The 17656-nt window shown below is 41.5% G+C and overlaps 6 protein-coding genes and 1 non-coding gene across 13 annotated transcripts in view; 3 read left to right on the top strand and 4 right to left on the bottom strand.

The window, feature by feature from the left end:
- The first annotated feature begins 467 nt into the window (after window positions 1–467).
- On the top strand, window positions 468–1892 carry rpl6 (ribosomal protein L6). Its single transcript, XM_061279263.1, has 6 exons — window positions 468–657; window positions 738–836; window positions 1057–1200; window positions 1320–1368; window positions 1444–1628; window positions 1708–1892. The coding sequence occupies exons 1-6, from the start codon at window positions 496–498 to the stop codon at window positions 1858–1860; spliced, it is 792 nt and encodes a 263-aa protein (XP_061135247.1). The 5' UTR covers window positions 468–495; the 3' UTR covers window positions 1861–1892.
- On the bottom strand, window positions 1893–3678 carry dynll1 (dynein, light chain, LC8-type 1). The gene is made up of 3 exons (XM_061279291.1): window positions 3542–3678; window positions 2849–2987; window positions 1893–2332 (listed from the first exon to the last, which is right to left on the bottom strand). Exons 2-3 carry the CDS (start codon window positions 2978–2980, stop codon window positions 2195–2197), a joined length of 270 nt encoding a protein of 89 aa, XP_061135275.1. The 5' UTR covers window positions 2981–2987; window positions 3542–3678; the 3' UTR covers window positions 1893–2194.
- Window positions 3679–4029: 351 nt separating this feature from the next.
- polb (polymerase (DNA directed), beta) lies at window positions 4030–7243 on the bottom strand. Its single transcript, XM_061279241.1, has 14 exons — window positions 7036–7243; window positions 6698–6755; window positions 6561–6627; window positions 6335–6409; window positions 6206–6264; window positions 6077–6126; window positions 5937–5988; window positions 5808–5862; window positions 5564–5636; window positions 5417–5487; window positions 5263–5349; window positions 5118–5185; window positions 4900–5039; window positions 4030–4621 (listed from the first exon to the last, which is right to left on the bottom strand). Exons 1-14 carry the CDS (start codon window positions 7094–7096, stop codon window positions 4527–4529), a joined length of 1011 nt encoding a protein of 336 aa, XP_061135225.1. The 5' UTR covers window positions 7097–7243; the 3' UTR covers window positions 4030–4526.
- A 173-nt stretch (window positions 7244–7416) lies between these two features.
- Window positions 7417–10710, bottom strand: enkd1 (enkurin domain containing 1). 2 transcript variants are annotated; one of them, XM_061279235.1, is made up of 8 exons: window positions 9940–10710; window positions 9708–9804; window positions 9283–9507; window positions 9052–9215; window positions 8785–8928; window positions 8408–8541; window positions 8197–8333; window positions 7417–8096 (listed from the first exon to the last, which is right to left on the bottom strand). In XM_061279235.1, exons 2-8 carry the CDS (start codon window positions 9790–9792, stop codon window positions 7936–7938), a joined length of 1050 nt encoding a protein of 349 aa, XP_061135219.1. In that variant the 5' UTR covers window positions 9793–9804; window positions 9940–10710; the 3' UTR covers window positions 7417–7935. The 2 variants fall into 2 exon arrangements, with proteins under 2 accessions (XP_061135219.1, XP_061135220.1); XM_061279236.1 differs by having other exon boundaries at window positions 9708–9799.
- A 55-nt stretch (window positions 10711–10765) lies between these two features.
- On the top strand, window positions 10766–16980 carry vdac3 (voltage-dependent anion channel 3). 4 transcript variants are annotated; one of them, XM_061279230.1, is made up of 10 exons: window positions 10766–10900; window positions 13812–13887; window positions 14480–14551; window positions 14651–14700; window positions 15253–15405; window positions 15470–15522; window positions 15600–15830; window positions 15929–16079; window positions 16166–16223; window positions 16291–16980. In XM_061279230.1, exons 1-10 carry the CDS (start codon window positions 10781–10783, stop codon window positions 16380–16382), a joined length of 1056 nt encoding a protein of 351 aa, XP_061135214.1. In that variant the 5' UTR covers window positions 10766–10780; the 3' UTR covers window positions 16383–16980. The 4 variants fall into 4 exon arrangements, with proteins under 4 accessions (XP_061135214.1, XP_061135216.1, XP_061135218.1 ...); XM_061279232.1 differs by lacking the exon at window positions 13812–13887 and having other exon boundaries at window positions 10795–10900; XM_061279234.1 differs by lacking the exons at window positions 10766–10900; window positions 13812–13887 and adding an exon at window positions 12855–12963.
- The window catches only part of ikbkb (inhibitor of nuclear factor kappa B kinase subunit beta), a 14830-nt gene continuing 14095 nt past the window's right edge, over window positions 16922–17656 (bottom strand). For all 3 annotated transcript variants that reach the window (XM_061279101.1, XM_061279099.1, XM_061279098.1), the window contains one exon: window positions 16922–17457. In XM_061279101.1, coding sequence (XP_061135085.1) covers window positions 17398–17457 — 60 coding nt within the window. In that variant the 3' untranslated portion in view covers window positions 16922–17397. The remainder of the gene's footprint in view (window positions 17458–17656) is intronic.
- On the top strand, window positions 17573–17654 carry trnas-uga (transfer RNA serine (anticodon UGA)). The gene has a single exon. It is a non-coding gene; the product is annotated as a tRNA-Ser (tRNA).

The following is a 17656-nucleotide window of genomic DNA, read 5'->3' as shown; positions in this document are numbered from 1 at the left end:
TGTGACTATACGAATAAAATCCATCCTAATCGACGTTAACGAAGCAATGCTATGCCATTTAAAGACGACATAATGAATCTATGATCTTAGAGGATGCGCCGCATGTTGATATTACTCGTTCATACGCCATGATGATGAGAATATTCAGCTAAAGCCATCGGTAGCCAAAGGCCGCCAGCTAACAGCTACACAGCTACACGTTGGACAAGTGGCTAACAGAAACGTGTCGACAGTGCTTGGTGTCGTTCAGTCTTTGGTTTATTAAACATACACGTGTCGTCCATAGATCCAATAGAAGGTTTTGTGTCATTTATAGTCGCTACTTTGCGGCTAGCAGCTAAATTTGAAGATACCGCGGCTTGCTCATTAGCGTGGCTTGGGCAAGTCGTCATTTCTATAGTGGTAGCATTACGGTAATGGAGAGAGAGAAGTCTTTTTTTTTAACTAGTCGTTTTTATTCTAAACGTGTAGACAACTGTGTGTTACCTTTGTCAGATGGCAGAGGGAGACGCAAAGCCGGCTGATGCCAAGCCAGCGAGGAAGCCGCACAAGAGCCGTAACCCGGAGATTGCCCGGGGCATCGGCCGTTACTCCCGTTCGGCGATGTACGCTCGCCGGGCAATGTACAAGAGGAAGACCAAGATGACCGAGACTAAGGTGAGGGGGGGGGGGGCCGTCGACGTGAATCCCTGCCGCCAAACGGTGAATGAATGACACTAACGTGTCTCGCTATCAAGGTGGAGAAGAAGCTCAAACCCCGACCCAAAACCACAATTGTCAAGACCGTTGGCGGTGACAAGAATGGAGGCACACGTGTTGTCAGGCTGCGCAAGATGGTATGGACTACACACTGCACCAGAACTTCTCAAATGGCACCTGTATTTAAGCCATACCTGAGCGATTCCTTTTTTTATTTTTATGTAGACAGACATCTGACTTGTTAGCAACACGCTTAAAAAGTACTGGTGTATAAAGTTACATACAGTTAAGATGAGGACATTAATATACTGAGTTTCGACGACTTCCTGGCTTTGGCTAACGTGGATCTTTTTCCAGCCCCGGTACTACCCCACCGAGGACGTCCCCCGCAAGTTGCAGAGCCATGGTATAAAGCCTTTCTGCCAGCATAGAAGGAGGCTGCGCTCCTCCATCAAGCCGGGCACTGTCCTCATCCTGCTCACTGGGCGTCATCGTGGGAAGGTAGGATTTCTGAATACATGCCGTGCCACTTAGTCGGCCACTTTTTTTAGACTATCATTTGTGTCATTAAGTAGCAAATGAATATCCCAAATAAAGGATTTTTCTCTTGCTTCTTGCAGCGTGTGGTTTTCCTAAAGCAGCTCGGAAGCGGTCTGCTGCTCGTCACCGGTACGTCCTCCGTTTGTAGCGTTAGTTTTGAATTACAGGTGTACAACCACTAATTGCTCCCCTCATTTGTTTCAGGCCCCCACGTCTTGAACAGAGTCCCCCTGCGCAGGGCTCATCAGAAGTTTGTCATTGCCACCACCACGAAAGTGGACATCACCGAGATGAAAATCCCCGAAACGCTCAATGACGTTTACTTCAAGAAGAAGAGGCTGAGGAGACCCCGTCACCAGGAGGGGGAGATTTTTGACACAGAGAAGGAGGTAAATTAACCCTGCTGGGGTCTGGTTTGTTCCAAGAACTTGTGGACTGATTGCTAATGACATTTTCTCCCGTGTGTAGAAATACGAGTTGTCCGATCAGAGGAAGGAGGATCAGAAGGCTGTTGACTCCCAGCTCTTGCCACTTATCAAGAAAGTTCCGCAGCTCAGAGGATACTTGCGTGGTACCTTTGCCTTGTCAAACGGCATGTTTCCCCACAAGCTGGTTTTCTAAGTGCGTTAATAAAAGTTGATCATACACAGCCACTCTGTCTGGACATTTATTTTACATTTTAAATCATTAACTGATTAATAATTTAAAAGTACACACTGAACAGGCACTGAATGCGGAGCATCATATCATTTAAAAAAAGACATTTAAATGTAACAGACAAAAATAAATACATGTTTGTTTTGTTTTTAGATGGCCACATTAGTTTAATCCTCAGAACAAAAAAGTAGAAAGCACAAAAAGGCAGCGTCCTCAGCCACACCTTGGAATGGATGCCTTTGTTGAGTCAATAACTGTCATAGTTGTAATTGTGTGTGTTACAATGTTGAGTGAGCTCTTAGCCAGATTTGAAGAGCAGGATGGCCACCTGGCCCAAGTAGAAGTAGATGAAATGTTTGGTCTCGTGAGTCACGTAGCTGCCAAAGTTCCTTCCCACGATGCAGTGCCAGGTCGGGTTGTATTTCTTGTCAAACTCCTGTCAAGAAGAAGACGACAAAGCACAACCGGTGCACTTAAATCTTGCCATATTTTCCGACTAAATGAGCATGGCTACTTTGCACTACAAAGAACCTGTGATTTATGGGACAATAGAACTATTTGGGGACTTTTTAGCCTTTAAAATTTGATCCATTTCATTATTGAGCTGTCGGTATCTCCGAGCGTCAGGCTGGCTGAAATTAAAGTATTGTTTTTATGCATGGTGCCAACAAATCTGCATTACATCATGGTAAGTCAAGTGTGAGTAAATTACATCACAACTTCCAATTCTTACTCGTAACAAATTGAGACTTTTACTCAAATCACAGTATGCCGCTTCTCTCAAATTAACATATTGTTACCTTTGACATGTCAGCGTCAATCATATGAAGCCCATCTAAATTTGATCATTCCAATTTCTGACATTTAAGTTTATTGCATTAACATATCAGGCAGCCTTAAACTGCTCACAAGCCTTAGGTGGGTTAATGCCGCCTTGGTCTGAGTTTGATACCTTCTTGATATAGGCAGCGATGTCCTTCTCGATGTTGTACTTCTCCAGGGCCTGGGTGGCACACTCCACAGCATCCTGCTGCATGTCTTCGGACATGTCAGCATTCTTGATTACTGCTTTTCGATCACCCATGGTCGCCCTGGGAGATGAATGCAAAAAAAAAAACACATTAATGCGTGACTTCATTTTAGTGTCACTGACCAATTTGTCGTTACATAAAGACACGGGGATATTTGGACGTGCTATTTCCACTTGGATTGCATAACTTCCACCATTGGCGGTGTGAGTGGATGCGCGCGCTCAGTTGTTTCTATGGAGACGCCAGAGCGCCATTTAACTTTTTTTATTGTCTTAAACAAAACAAACGGGGGGGGGGGGGGGGGGAACACTCTACGTAGCTGACCTTGTTGACGCCTAAGGCGCGTTCATGCATCAGATGCACACACGACACCCAAAGCAGCATGTTAATAGTAACCCGAGTATATCGTTTGGGATGTCGACATTTTTTTTAAAAGAAGCAATAGTTGGAGGAAAGGTAGCTGCTGCACATGCTAAAATGGGCGAGCTGTTGATTGTACCGCGACATCAAGCTGTGCAGAAGATTTTGTAAATGAAAACAAACCCCCACGCACACTTCGTTCAAACGTATGACTCTTATAAGCAACCACGGTTAATTTTCTTAAATGAACTTACTAGTCTCTTGTTTGGTGCTCGATTAGATTTACACCGAAAGGCCGTCCAGGAGCGTCCAACTCGTGCGAAGTGATGCACAAGACAGTAATGTGGGTGTGTGGTTCTAGGGCGCTGAGGCTGCGTCAAGCTTATTGGCTGATGTCCGGGCAATCGGTGACGTGATTGGCTGACAGCGGGCCGTCTCTCTGGTCTTTCTCCTTGCATTTTATTTCAGACCGTCATGCCTTGCGGCCTACCGTTGCCAGGGAAACCATGAGCTCGTCTTCAACGACAACTGATGTAGTTTCGTCAGGAATATAAATTGAAGTTAAGCATGGCTTGCTCCTTTGAAGTTCTTAATTACGAGTAAAATCACGGAGTTATATTTAGAAATGTTATATATATATATATATATATATATATATATATATATATATATATATATATACACACTATTAGTCATTTCAACACTTTTCTCATCAGTAACAGTACAATGTAACTCGTAAAAATAATTTCATTTTTTTCTCCCATGTCTTTATTTTGTAGCCCTGCAAGACTTTCCTGAGTCCACAAAACATGTTGGTCAAAAGAAAATGATCTTGAGAAATGAAAATTTCTTATATGATTGTTTTACCTACAATAGCCAGTAATTCATTAAAAACACACACACACAAGTTAATCAAAACCCCACTGTAGTACATAATCATCACAAGCAATACTTTAAGCATTTACAATTTAAAACAAAAAAACGGTTTGTCATGTCCTCACCCAATTTAATTCTACAGCACCATTTCAAATATTCACGCAGCTCTTTTGCTAAACCTTGATGACAACAAAACATATTGTACTGTGTACTGCCGGGGCACAAAAATTATGATGAGGACTGGAGGAGGTCTTCACACACACGCGCGCACACACAGACACACACCACACAGACACACACCTATGCATGCTGGCGGATGTGTCACAATAGTCCATTTTCTAGATTTAAAAGCCTTCTTTGTCTTTATTCGCTGCGATCCTTTGGCTCCTTGTATTTGTAGTGGATATAATCAAAAATATCTTTCTCACTTTCCACCAATAGAGGCTCCCCTGCCACACCTACAATAAAGCAACAAAGAGGAACAATTGCTTGTCAAATGGTTTTGGAAACTTTTCTTCATTGGGTTCTCCATGTCTGTATTACATGGCCCCCAGAGGGAACAGCCAAGTGTCATTATTTACATTCGATTTAAATATGTCGTGACTGCTTTTTTTGTTTTTGTTTTTACAAAGTACAATATTGTGGAATAACATTTTTAGTAATAAATATTTGACAATTTATTACATTACATAATGGGGCATTCAACTTTCGAGGTTTTTTTTTTTTCAAGACTCACCAGTGACCCCAAGTGGTCGTATGGTGTATTCATTGAGTGTGAAGCCCTTCTCCAAAGCGTGAGTTCTCATGTTTTTATTGAAGATATCACTCCCGGTGAAATACAGAACACCACAGTAGTACTGGTCCTTGGGGATCAACCTTGAGGTAGTGGGAAGAGGACCGGGTTAATTATATCAAAAAATACACAAGGGAGGGGATTATAAATAATTGTAGCACCTGATATCAATGCGCCTGTGAAGATATTCTTCCTCATCTTCATCTCCTTTTTGCAGCTGACACACTCCCTGCGAAAAACAAGAGCCAATAGATTTGATTTGCGTGTACACGACGCAGAACGTGCGAAGGAGACCAAGCGGCTCACCATGAACTTGGAGTCCCCTTTGGAGAGAGTGTCGGTCACGAAGCCGACGGACTCCAAATGTTCCACCACGGCGTGGAGGAGCTTTGGCTGAAGAACAAGTTTTTAACAATAAACTTACATGTCAGCACCTTTAGCATTTGGAGAACAGGCTTACTTGCTTCTCGGTCTGAGAGGTGAAGTCTGGGTGGGTCAGCAAGATATCAATATCACCGCTCGATGTGGCGCCTGCAAATTTCAAACGGGGGGGGGGGGGGGGGGCTCAGAATCGACAGTGTGTCAAAAGCAGGGGCGACATTTTTACCTCTCCTGTAACTTCCGCAGATTGTTCCGATGTAGTCACCGTTAATCTTTGTCAACTCTTCTAGGATAAGTGCCTGCACAAGAGCACATTTGTTTTCTTGCCTTGAGAACTTGATTAGTCCCCCAAAAGTCCAAATCATTTTGGAGAACATCAACTCAAATCATTTCCATTGTCATCGTTGCAATCAATATCATATTAATGTTCAAATGATTTTATTGGAGGACCCGCTAACACCCCACCTCACCTCCATCTTTTCCATTTCAGCTCTTGGAATCCTTTTCTCAAACTCCTCAAAATACCTGAACAGGATTAAAGGATCCATTTGGCAACTTTTAGATTGAAGCCTAGTTGGCTAATAAATCAGCAAACTTACTTGAGCCCAATCTGCTGATGATGATTAAGCTTGTGTTCTATATTTTTCAAATCTAAACACACAAAAAGCAAAAGGAAATGAACACACAACAAGCAAGAATCTGAAATAGATGTTTGGAGTAAGTTACTTGCTCAACCAACCTTCAAGACTCTTCACGCCTTCTTCGAAAAATTTCCTGGCTGCAGCCGGGCTAAGGTGGACACCAGAGAAAAGCAATTTGTGACTATTTGATTTGTTCTCATTGTATTCAAGTCATTTCTAAAACATACCCGATTCCAGTGACTCGTGTGAGAAAATTAATAGAAGAGCTGGTGTCATCATTTCGAATCTGAAGCGTAAAAAAAGAAATAAAGAAACATCTGTCTGTGATAGTTATTGTATTGAAACACAATGAATACCTTTTCCAATTTCCGTAGGGTTCCCGTTTGGAGGTACTCGTCAATCTTCTCAGCTATTTTAGCTCCAACGCCATCCTGTAAATACATTCGTAGCAACGTGAAAACTAGAATGGAGAGGACATCATGATGCAGACATTCTATAAATAATCTATCATGCTAGAGATACCGTTTTAAACATCACAAATGCTGCTAATGATGTCGCAACATCCCTTTTGGCTGCACCTACCAGTTTCTTGGCTTCTTCGCCATTTTTAATCTTTTGGGGGTATTTGGCAATTGTTGAGGCTGCTTTCCTAAAATAAAAAAAGATTGAAAACCAATCCAAAATAAATCCTCCATTCATGATCTTCATTATTATATTACCTGTAAGCGTTGTACTTGTGAATTGCCCTATTGACGTTCTTCTCGTAGTTGGCCAGCTCTAGAAACACAAGATTAAGAGAGTATTAATTTACCATTACTTAATTTACTTAACCATTTAATGCCTAGTAGGTACACTAATCTGTCCCTTTAAATGGGGCGTTTAAAACATGTCTCGAAAGGAAAACCAGACCCGTTTACGATCTAATTTTGGCCTTTATTTCAATCTCTCCAGATTTCATGCAAGTTGCATGCAAACGTTTTTCATACCCAAGAAACACAAAACGTCAGCGTGGCTAGCGTTAGCATAGTTTGCCGATTAGCTTTTCGATCTCACATACCCACAAGGAAGTCTGTTATTCCCTCGTTTAAAGATTCTTGTGGAGCTTTTCGCTTGCTCATGGCTGAATCGTCAACTTTTCAAACGTTTGGTTGTAATTCCAACGAGTTTAGATGCGCGTGTAACACATTTAATGTATATTTAGAGCGCTACTTTATGGCTAGCACGCAGGCTACATGGACAATGACTGAAACAATCGGAGGGCGGGGGGGAGATACATAGAGTGGGCGGGGCTTAGGTGATGACGTGTGCTGCCGCGTTAATTAGGGTTCGTTTAAAAAAATTCATAAAGGTAATAAATATAACAATAAAATAGTAATTAAAAATGTTTTGATTCATAGTAAAAATAACTTCAAAATCACTTTATTATGTCAGTGCTTTTGATACAAAGTGAACAACAGTTTATTGCTGATAAAAATCTTCGTAGAAAATAAAGAAAAAAATTTCAAATTGAAATTAAACTGTTTTTTTTTCCAATTTGTAACCTTTCATGATCTGAAGAGCTCAGCCACCATACGAGTCCACAATACTATAACTAGCTCTTTATCAAATAAATATTCACGTAAGACAAATGAAAATGAAAGAAGTTTAGCAACAGTATTGTTAGAATTTAATTAGTCTTAGATTAACCTAATGGCTATACAATATTTACCACAAATGTTTGCAGTAGTCATTCTTTAAATATATGAGATTGCATTACTCTCAACAAGATCATAAGATCCAGTACCAATATGGATATTTTTGTCCTTCTGTGACGGACATAATTTGCCACATTTTAGGATTAAAAAAAAGGATACACTTTTCAAACCCTATCATTATACTATAGCTTACAGGATCCAGTGTAATGTGGCATAATTTAACAGTCAAGTCAAAATCAACAAGCGGATGTTCTCTTTAGGCGTTAGGAATTTGTTTTGACGTAAACTTTATCTCTGGAAAAGATTTTGATGGCTTCCTCCAACTCTGAAAGTCTATTATCGAGACGAGCGCGGCGCGAGCGAACGCTCAGATTGTCTGCTTTGAGAGGAAGCAACAGCAGCTCCGTCACCAGGGTGTGATGGCCTGTGGAAAGAAAAAAAAAATTTGTGAATGACTGAATATGTTTGTATGCTTCAAACCCATTTAAGTTTATTTTAAAAAACTTATAGAAGAAAAACCTTACGCTCTTGCAGTGTCTTCAGAGTTTGCTGCCTTTCGCTGTCAGCCATTAAGGTGTGACCAACAGGAACAGGTGGAATAAGTTTCTTCCTCCTCTCCTCCTCCTCCTCTTTAAGACACTGCTTCTTCCTCTCCTCTATGCTGTGTGGTGTAGAAGAAAAGGTCATGAGATAGTGTGACCGCTTGGTTGATTCTTCTTCTCGAACATGACTCACTAGTGAGGCACCTGGCCCTTGATAGCGCTGGGCACCGTTTTGTCCTGGAGGTTTGTCAGCGATTGGGACCTTTGCATCGTCTGTCTTGCAGCCCGTGCGTTGTACTTGATGAAATCGATGATCTGGCCTTTCACCTGCAAATGAATACACGATTACCATTTATCACACAGTGCTACAGGCAGGAATTAAAAAAAAAAAAAAAAAAAATCCAGGTTTAGGTCATTTTGGTAGAGCTGTCTTTACCTCTGTATTTAATATACACAAGCTTAATTTTACCAGCCAAAGTAATGAAAACAACAATCATGATTTCTATTATATTGGAATTTATTGACATGAACATCTCTTTCCCAGTGATCTAAATGATTCGCTTTCCTTACTTGCAAATTCTTGTCCTGTTTAGCAGTGTGAGAGTGATGCAAGGTCCCAGCAGCAGGGGTGGACTGTGGTCTTGGTGGTACTTTATTTTTGGAGTGACCCTTTAGAAAGTTTTGACACTCTGGTTTCACAGCTGGACTGGTAACCTGCACAAAACAAAAAGGCTGAATTGATATAGTGCATCAAGTATATAGTAGTGAGGAGAAGTGGGATAGAAGAAAGATGGAGGGTGCTGTCGTAGCTTTTGAACAGAACCTGTAAGTCGTCACCTGTAAATCAACCATGAATTTGGATTGGACATTGCGGTATTTAGTTGAAGTCCACAGAGCTTTGACCGGAACGGAACGAGCCCTCTCAGCTTCCACTTTGCAACGTTTCTGGATTTCCCGAAGTCGCCGCACGTTGTCTTTGTGAAAGTTTAACTCCCGCATTTCTGAGGGACAAAAGATACTGGAAGTAGTGGGCAGCAATCAAACCAAAGGTCAGTGAGTGGGGCTTACTTGGTTTGCTTATCTCCGTGGTAGGAAAACATTCGACTTTCAGGAGTTCCCTTATGACGCCTCTTTGCCCTCGCTCCCAAATGTGGGAAGCGTTGGCGTTGATGCGTGGACGTCGTGCAGAAGCGCAGTTGTTGTAGTAGTCAGGGTGCAGAACAGGATCTGGAGCAAGAGGCCCCGGCAACAGGGTCGATGTACCATGTTTGTTTCCCTCTAAGCGCCCCAGTGCTGGAAAAACAAAGTTCCATCAGTATTCACATAAGTTCCACCAAGCTACTCTTTTCTCCATCCATCCATCCATCCATCCATCCATCCATCCATCCATCCATCCATCCATCCATCCATCCATCCATCCATCCATCCATCCATCCATCCATCCATCCATCCATCCATCCATCCATCCATCCATCCGTGTGAGTGCATCCAACCTGAAGCAGGTCTTTGGTAGTACTGGGGAAATAGCGATGGGTCTGGTGGGATTGGTCCACATATTGATGATGGCCCTTCGCACATTGAAGACCTGTACTATAATGTCCATTAAAAAAACAACAACAAGATCATGCACGTGAATTCCGGCAAACAACACAGAAAATACGATAAATATAAATCATAAACGTTGATGGTTTTGTTGGGCGGAAGTGCGCTTAGAAGTATCTTTACCGCAATGTTATTGTCGAGCGCAGGATTAACGTGAGCCACGCAGCTTGATGACGTTGGTTAGTCTTATCACCATGGCAACGGCTTCGCTGTACGAAGGGCTATAAAAGAAACAAAAGCAAGGAGTTTGTATTCACCGAGGTTTGTATTAATCACGCAAATAATGTTGAGCAAAAACTCAGTAAGTAGGATGAGATGTGACTTGCTTTAAATATGTGTCTTGTTTTGCAGCTGTTTGTTTGGCACTAATGGTTGTCTGCGAGTTCCTTATTAATTGCGTCATATAAGTCCTCCAGCTATAGTTACAATACGTTAGACTTATTCATCGGTATTTTGGACTCAATTTGTTGGAACTTGGCAGCATTTAATATGTTGTGTATTCTCGTTATAGAAATTAACTCACTGCTGCCCTCCAGCGGTGAAGATCGGAATCCACGCAGATAAAAAAGAACCGAAAAATCAAAATGGGAAATAGAGCATCCATGCTATTTCTCATTGAACACAATAACATTTTAGTTGAAATACTTTAAATAACGCAGAAGTTGGATTTTTTTAATGACGTCATGGATAGCATATGAAGTCATTATTTAGTAAAAATGACATCACAGAGATTATTTTACGTCACTGTGCGGAATTGGATTGTTTTCGTTTCTTATAAGCCTTTTCGAACGAATAAAAAAGAATGAAATATTGATTAATAATAACAATTATAATCCCCTACTTGACAAATGATGTATAAAATACAGTAGAATTCAATAAATGTTTATACAGCACTTTCACAACAGCTTTGGCCGTAACAAATCGCTTTACAAATTCCATCTTTAGCCACAATGTCAATGACACAATGGCGACGCCCACAGCAGAGGTCTCGCGTGCGCATGCGCGTTGCCCTGAGCCTTCTCCTTGTCCCACCGTAGCCGCCTTGTCAAACTCTGCAGTCAGCACACATCGCCAGCATTTAAAGGTAAGCACACAATAATTCCATACCACTTGAAAGTTGCGTGCGTTCCCACGTTTTGCATTGCACGCGTTTTTTTTTTTTTTTTTACTGTCAAAACTGGTCTGGTTCGGACATCTAGCTGCTCTGTAATATATCACTTTGTTAAGGCATCCTGCTATTTGTTATCTGTCTATTGACATCCACCACTCTAAATAATTTTAGCCTCCATATTGTCCTTAAAAGCTATTTTTCACTTGTCCAAAGACAGAAAGGTCAATGGCTACGTGCACAGTGGGGGTATGTTATCTCTTGACACTCCCACCACCCCCATACATTTGTAAGTTTGCTGCAGAAATGATCACTCATAATAAAAAGGGTTATATTTCTCACATGCAAAGAGATTGACAGTGATGTAATTTACCGTGGTTAGAATGTTAGGCACTTGATAAGCAAGCTTTTAGTGTAATTTAACTGTGCTAAACCTTATCTAACGCGCACACGTTCCTCCTTTATGTATGCTACACACATTTGGCACCTAATGTGAACGTTTATATTTGTTTTCAGTATGTATAGTTAAATTTATGTGCAGAATGCATTTTAGTATATTATTATACAAGAGTTTTTTTTTTTTTTTTTTTTACAATTATACACATGCACAAAAATACGTATAAAGTTGTTTATTATATAGTTTTAGGTATAAATTATACCGTTTTATATTTATTAAAATTTTATATGTTATATTTGTATTTTTTGCAAGGAAGTAAATGTTGCTTTATTTTTAATTGTAATTAATTATACTTATTCAATTATTTATTTTTTATTGCTTGATTGTCAATTATTTTATGATGTCTTATTTTTTTTACAATATACAACTAATTGAATTTTCCAAACTATTTGAGTATTATCATGCCATCTATCCATTGTCTGTACCGCTTGTCCCCTCGGGGGTTGAAATAGCAAATGCACATGAAGCCACTTAACTGTGTCTTTGGATCCAAGATTTCACCATCTTGCTGTGTGTGTGTGTGTGTGTGTGTGTGACTGTGAGCTACTCATTTCCATTATTTATCAGCATCTTGTTGACCTTTGAGCCCTGTCAAGTAGGAATTACAACAGATAGCACACGAGGGTCAGATGGAGCATGACGCTACAATAGAAACACACAGAAGGACGTTTCAGTCTTTTCCGCGGTTTAGTAACACTGAACCTGGAGGGCTCTTTTTTTTTTTTCCCCATGTGTGTCAGTGTCAGGTTCTCATAGGCACTAAATTTAGAGCAGCCTGAAATGATGAGGTGGGAGGGGCCACCAGACTATCTCATAATTCCTCTTTGTGGTGAACAATGTTAAAAGCATCCCATTTAGGTTCAAGAATAATTCATCCATAGGTGTTTATTAGTGTGTGTGAATGGTTCTTTATTTGTATGTATCGTGCGATCTTCTGGTGAGCAGTCTAGTGAAGGAGCTTACTGGTTAGGGTGAGTGGCAGGGTATCAACCAATGGCACGGCACGTATCGATGAACAATTAGGTATGTCTGTCGTAGTACGCATAAAAATGCTCTGATCCCATGATGCCGATACTGTGTCAGCTGTGTGGACGTTCTTTAAGTTAAACATGGGTGAATCAATTAAAGCTGATGACAAACTCTGCTTTACAAAATGGATGACGTTTAGGGGGTCAACAGACATTTGCAAAACATGGATGTTCAACATGTCAGAAATGACAAGGCGTTTGTTGAAAAAGCTTGATGGAATTGTACAACCTCCGAAACATTCCATTGTCATTATTTTTCACTGTTATCTCACGGTCTTATCACGCCCAAAGTACTTTGCAATATTGACCCCCGCGCGATCATGCAATAGGCCACGGACTGCAGCTGCAACAACAAACACTTGCTAAAGCTCAGGAAAAGTTGCAAAAAATATATACCGTATATGTTTTGCAATGAAAAGAGAGCAAAGGATTGATCTGTTGTTCCTCCTCCAAAGAGGCAATGGTGAAGAAAGGAAAGGGCCGTACGACGCAGCAGGACAAGGCAGGGAAGAAAAACCATGCCGCTGCATGTCATCATGAGCCCAAGGGACTCGGTGAGTGCAGGGACAGACGCCAGAATCATCAGGGTCCTAAAATATCCAGCTGAGAATATTTGGATGGAAGAACTCGTCGGTTATGAAAGCAGGGAAAGGAAGTGAAAGAAGCGATGATGATGCTTGCTCACAAATCTGCTAAATGCCAGCACGTCTGTCGTAGGAACGATTCTTTATCAAGTAAAAATGCACTGCACTGAGAGAGCTCGCGAGTGATGAGATAGCAGAGAAGATTTTCTTTTTTTTTTTTATTTGATTTGAACAGAACTAACCCAATATGGCACTTTTTATAGGGTGAATGGAGCAGTGGTTTCAATTCTGTTTTGGGAGGGGAGAACAGTTTTTTTCAAATGGCATTTTGAATTACCGTATTTTCCGGCCTATAAGGCGCACCGGACTATAAGGCGCACCTTCAATGAATGGCCCATTTTAAAACTTTATCCTTATATAAGGCGCACCGGACTATAAGGCGCACCATTAATGCATCATGTCAGATTTTTAATCCAAATCAAATCATTCTCCATTTTATCTTTTTTATTTCAACTTCAGACGGAACAAATTACTTTATAATCATAAAATAATGATCCATAGTCTTTTTGAGTCATGATTCATCGTCTTCAGCGGGCCACTTATGATTGATTTCATGACACAATGCTTTGGGCCAGTTTAAATTTAGGAATTTGGTCCATATATAAGGCGCACCGGACTATGAGGCGCACTGTTGGTTTTTGAGAAAATTTTAGGTTTCTAGGTGCGCCTTATAGGGCGGAAAATACGGTAGTTGTGTTATTCTCTTAACGCCACACGAAATGCTCGATTTGTACACATCATTTTCCCCATACTTGCAGACATCGCCTCACATGACCACGTTAGCTTACCGCATCAACGACCGGAATGTTCCCAGACTGGCTTTAAGCCGTGCTGGTATGTTGCACAGTATAAAATGCAATTTATTTTCTTACTTTTGTATTGTTCTATGTACCTCCGGATTATTTTGTTGCTTTATCGCCCTTAAAACAAAACGAAGGAGGTTTGTTGATAGATTGTAGCTAGCTAGTTCTCATATATTGTCTTTGGATGCAGGTGTAACCATGCCAACGAGTTAATGTTTTAGCTCAGTGGTTTCACCACTTATTATTATCCCATTAGCAAACAGGCTGCTAACAGCCATGCCCCATGGTCATCAAGTGTGGGAGGAGGACCGCCATACGTCACCTTCATGATGGGCGCAGGCCTCTCCTCCAGATGGCCAGGCTCTTGCCTATTCCTTTGTGCACACTCACACTGTTAGTAAGCAAATATTTGCTCGAGAACAGTTTATCGTTAATACAAATGAGATGGACAACTTGAGGTTGCATAACAATACCTGGAAACAGACGGCGTCCAATTTATGACGTTTCCATGTGTGTTCCAAAAAAGAAGGCTCCTCCATCTGCTCTTTTTTTTTTTTTGCAGCCTACATGAAAGATGTCTATTGTTATGACTGCATGCCTTACTTGCATGTGTTTCTTCTCAGACGCAATGGCCGTCCCTCCTGCATATGCAGACTTGGGGAAGTCTGCCAAAGACATCTTCAACAAGGGTTATGGTAAAAAAAAAAAAAAACATTTCATAACTCGTTTTCAAGTAACATCTGATTTCTTACCTAGTTTTGATGTGCTCATCATTCCTTCCTCATCGTGACCAGGTTATGGAATTCTGAAACTTGATGTGAAGACCAAGTCCCAGAATGGTGTTGTAAGTACTTTTACATCATGTCCTGTTTGGATTTGCTGCAAATCATTTATAGACTTTCATCTCATTTTCTACCATTTTGTTTGCATGTGAAAAATACTTACTGTGCTCTAAAGTGAAACTTGTTTAAAAAAAAGAATTAAGCCTGTTCTCTTGATCTTGACATTATATGGACAATATGATTGTGTCATTTGGTCCTTAAACCTACAAGAAATGAAATTTGATGATGGTTTGTGAGTGCCTCCTCTGAATGAACAAATCTCTAAACATTTGTCCATGTGGTTGTTGTCCCTTCCATTTTCCACATCTAATGTTGTCCTTTCTCTTTTCTTTCTTCACCGGATGTCCATATCAGATGGTAAGAAACTAGTGGCTCCTTCATACGTGTTTGATTCCTTTTAGACCATGCTCTTAAACCTTTTAAATCAACTTTTCATTTTGGTATTTTTTTACGACTCACTAAAGGCGGCTGGTATATAGTTGGCGCCGTATGGAAATGTGTTGTCTTCCCCGAACAATTGGGTAAGGTTCCAATGTTTTTCTTTTGTCTCACAGGAGTTTGCCACCTCAGGCTCCAGCAACACCAACACGGGCAGGTCGGGCGGCCACTTGGAGGCCAAGTACAAAGTCAGCGAGCTGGGCCTCAGCTTCAACCAGAAATGGAACACGGACAAGACTCTGGCCACAGAAGTCACCCTTGAGGACCAGGTGCCATCAAATGGCCTTTCAAGTATCGCTACGATCAAATTCTAACTTCTTCTCTGCTCTGCAGCTGGCAAAGGGTTTGAAGCTCGGTCTGGACGCCTCATTTGTACCGAACACAGGGTATTGAAAATATTTTTTGTTGTTGTTGCATTTTGTAGTATGTTCAAAGAAGTTCCAATCCAACGCTTTGCCTTTAGCAAAAAGAGCGGGAAACTGAAGACGGCCTACAAGCGGGAGTTTGTCAACATAGGTTGCGACCTGGCGTTCGACATGGCCGCCGGCACCACCGTTCACAGCGCGGCCGTGCTGGGCTACCAGAACTGGCTGGCGGGCTACCAGGTGGCGTTCGATACCACCAAGTCCCAGCTCACCATGAACAACTTTGCTCTGGGATACAAGGCCTCCGACTTCCAGCTACACACCAGCGTGTGAGTGTTGCGCCACGTTATATGGTGGTGGGGGGGGAAAATGACCACATCTAGTTACCTTCTGGTCAACAAAGCAAATTCTGCTTTGCCTATTGCAGCAACGACAGTACAGAGTTTACCGGCTCGATTTACCAAAAGGTGAACAGCAAAACAGAAACTGCCGTCCACCTAGCCTGGACGGCCGGAAGCAACAATACACTCTTTGGAGTGGGAGCTAAATACCAGCTGGATAAGGACGCCTCCCTTTCTGTAAGGAACGACAATTGTGGGACATAACGATGATGTCATTGCGTGACGCTTCCGGTCACTCAGGATGTGTCGTGTTCTCCGTACAGGCCAAAGTCAACAACGCCTGCCTTGTTGGAGTAGGATACACACAAACCCTCAGGCCAGGTTTGTTTTAAATAATTCTGGATGTCGATGCCCCGATTTCCGAGTTCATCTGCGCTTTTCCCCGCAGGAATCAAGCTAACGCTCTCGGCGCTCATTGACGGGAAGAGCCTCAACGGCGGCGGACACAAGATGGGGATGGGCTTCGAGTTGGATGCGTGAAGGTGACGAGAAGAAAAGCAGAAGGAGGAAAAGGAAGAAAATGAAAGAGGCCAATTAGGACGATGCCTCCAAGGTCCAACCAGCAATGCAATACCGTTAAACCAGATTGCTAGTTCAGTAACACGCTGCTTACTTTGTGCTATTAGAATACAACATAAGAAGGAAGGTTGTGGCTACTTTGTTTTGATGGCTCAATGATTTATGCCAAGTTAACTGCTGTGTTGAATCTGAGTTGGAAATGACACAAAGTGATTTTTTTTTTTTTTCCTGAAAAACTATCTAATATCTGATTAATTTTCAATTTTTGTTTTTTTTTTTAAGGAAAGAGGGAACTTTTCATACTTTTCCTGCCACTTTGCCAAACACCGGACTATCAAACAGTGCAATAAAAATGTTTTGTCCAAGTGAGCACCTTGAACTCCATTTCACCTGAGTGGCGGAAAGGTCGGTTGTGTGTATGTTCTAAACCTCTTCAGACTCCAAACAGTCAACATTTCGCTTGATCTGTGTGTGTTGAGCTTTATATAAGAAGTCAAAAGTTAAAAATGTCAAACTGACTTTTTATTTCATCAGTGGAATAAACAAAATATCAACAAAATGATGACTGTTTGCTTTTGTACATTAACAGGAAAAAATGTCAAGGTAGAAAATTCTTAATGATATCGATGTCAATGTATGATGGGACATTACAGTACATGGACACCTCTCTTTCTCTTTAGGACCAATAGATGGAGAGGAACAAATTCAACAGTGCAACTTTTGACACCAAGCTAGTTATGGAATAAGCAGTTTCCCTGAGGTGATCCTGTTCAGTTGAAATTTTCACTTAAAACTCATCCGTGACCCTGCAAGTGCAAGTGTCACTTGCCAAAGCCTACAAAATTAGCGAGCCACTTTCATAATCACAGTGAACATCTTTGACCTGGGGCCTACCGAGAGACAATTCTGCATGCTTCTCCTTGAAGAGTGCATCAATGTGTATTTTGCCCTGATATCCACACAGTGGCAGCAAGTCTTAAGAGAGATCTCTGGAGAAGCTGTTGCTCCCTTGCAGCCATGTCCATTCACTCAGCATCTGGTACACAAAATATTGAGTGAGAACACAAAAAGACTGCCATTTTCCAAAGATGGAGCGAATCCTGGTTCTGGACCCGGTCCAGAGAAAGTAATGCCAGTACAATTCTAAGCGTGTTGTCGTGGCCGAGTGGTTAAGGCGATGGACTTGAAATCCATTGGGGTGTCCCCTCGCAGGTTCGAATCCTGCCGGCAACGGA

This window comes from Syngnathus typhle, linkage group LG5 (assembly GCF_033458585.1).
Source record: "Syngnathus typhle isolate RoL2023-S1 ecotype Sweden linkage group LG5, RoL_Styp_1.0, whole genome shotgun sequence".
NCBI classification, from domain to species: domain Eukaryota; kingdom Metazoa; phylum Chordata; class Actinopteri; order Syngnathiformes; family Syngnathidae; genus Syngnathus; species Syngnathus typhle.
The sequence above is the reverse complement of the archived record's forward strand: the minus strand, read 5'-3'. Positions and strand labels throughout refer to the sequence as shown.

Excerpts from the sequence above, each read along its gene's own strand:
- vdac3 (XM_061279230.1), top strand. The coding sequence starts at position 10,781 with ATGGCGACGCCCACAGCAGAGGTCTCGCGTGCGCATGCGCGTTGCCCT. Across the intron at positions 14,701-15,252 it reads CCAAGTCCCAGAATGGTGTT|GAGTTTGCCACCTCAGGCTC; the intron begins GTAAGTACTTTT and ends TTTGTCTCACAG. Across the intron at positions 15,523-15,599 it reads TCATTTGTACCGAACACAGG|CAAAAAGAGCGGGAAACTGA; the intron begins GTATTGAAAATA and ends CTTTGCCTTTAG.
- polb (XM_061279241.1), bottom strand. The coding sequence starts at position 7,096 with ATGAGCAAGCGAAAAGCTCCACAAGAATCTTTAAACGAGGGAATAACA. Across the intron at positions 6,628-6,697 it reads CACAAGTACAACGCTTACAG|GAAAGCAGCCTCAACAATTG; the intron begins GTAATATAATAA and ends TTTTTATTTTAG. Across the intron at positions 6,127-6,205 it reads ACACGAGTCACTGGAATCGG|CCCGGCTGCAGCCAGGAAAT; the intron begins GTATGTTTTAGA and ends TGTCCACCTTAG.
- dynll1 (XM_061279291.1), bottom strand. The coding sequence starts at position 2,980 with ATGGGTGATCGAAAAGCAGTAATCAAGAATGCTGACATGTCCGAAGAC. Across the intron at positions 2,333-2,848 it reads TCGCTGCCTATATCAAGAAG|GAGTTTGACAAGAAATACAA; the intron begins GTATCAAACTCA and ends TCTTCTTGACAG.
- rpl6 (XM_061279263.1), top strand. The coding sequence starts at position 496 with ATGGCAGAGGGAGACGCAAAGCCGGCTGATGCCAAGCCAGCGAGGAAG. Across the intron at positions 658-737 it reads CCAAGATGACCGAGACTAAG|GTGGAGAAGAAGCTCAAACC; the intron begins GTGAGGGGGGGG and ends CTCGCTATCAAG. Across the intron at positions 1,201-1,319 it reads CTGGGCGTCATCGTGGGAAG|CGTGTGGTTTTCCTAAAGCA; the intron begins GTAGGATTTCTG and ends TGCTTCTTGCAG.
- enkd1 (XM_061279235.1), bottom strand. The coding sequence starts at position 9,792 with ATGTGCGAAGGGCCATCATCAATATGTGGACCAATCCCACCAGACCCA. Across the intron at positions 9,216-9,282 it reads CACGGAGATAAGCAAACCAA|AAATGCGGGAGTTAAACTTT; the intron begins GTAAGCCCCACT and ends TTTGTCCCTCAG. Across the intron at positions 8,334-8,407 it reads AAGGGCCAGGTGCCTCACTA|CATAGAGGAGAGGAAGAAGC; the intron begins GTGAGTCATGTT and ends TACACCACACAG.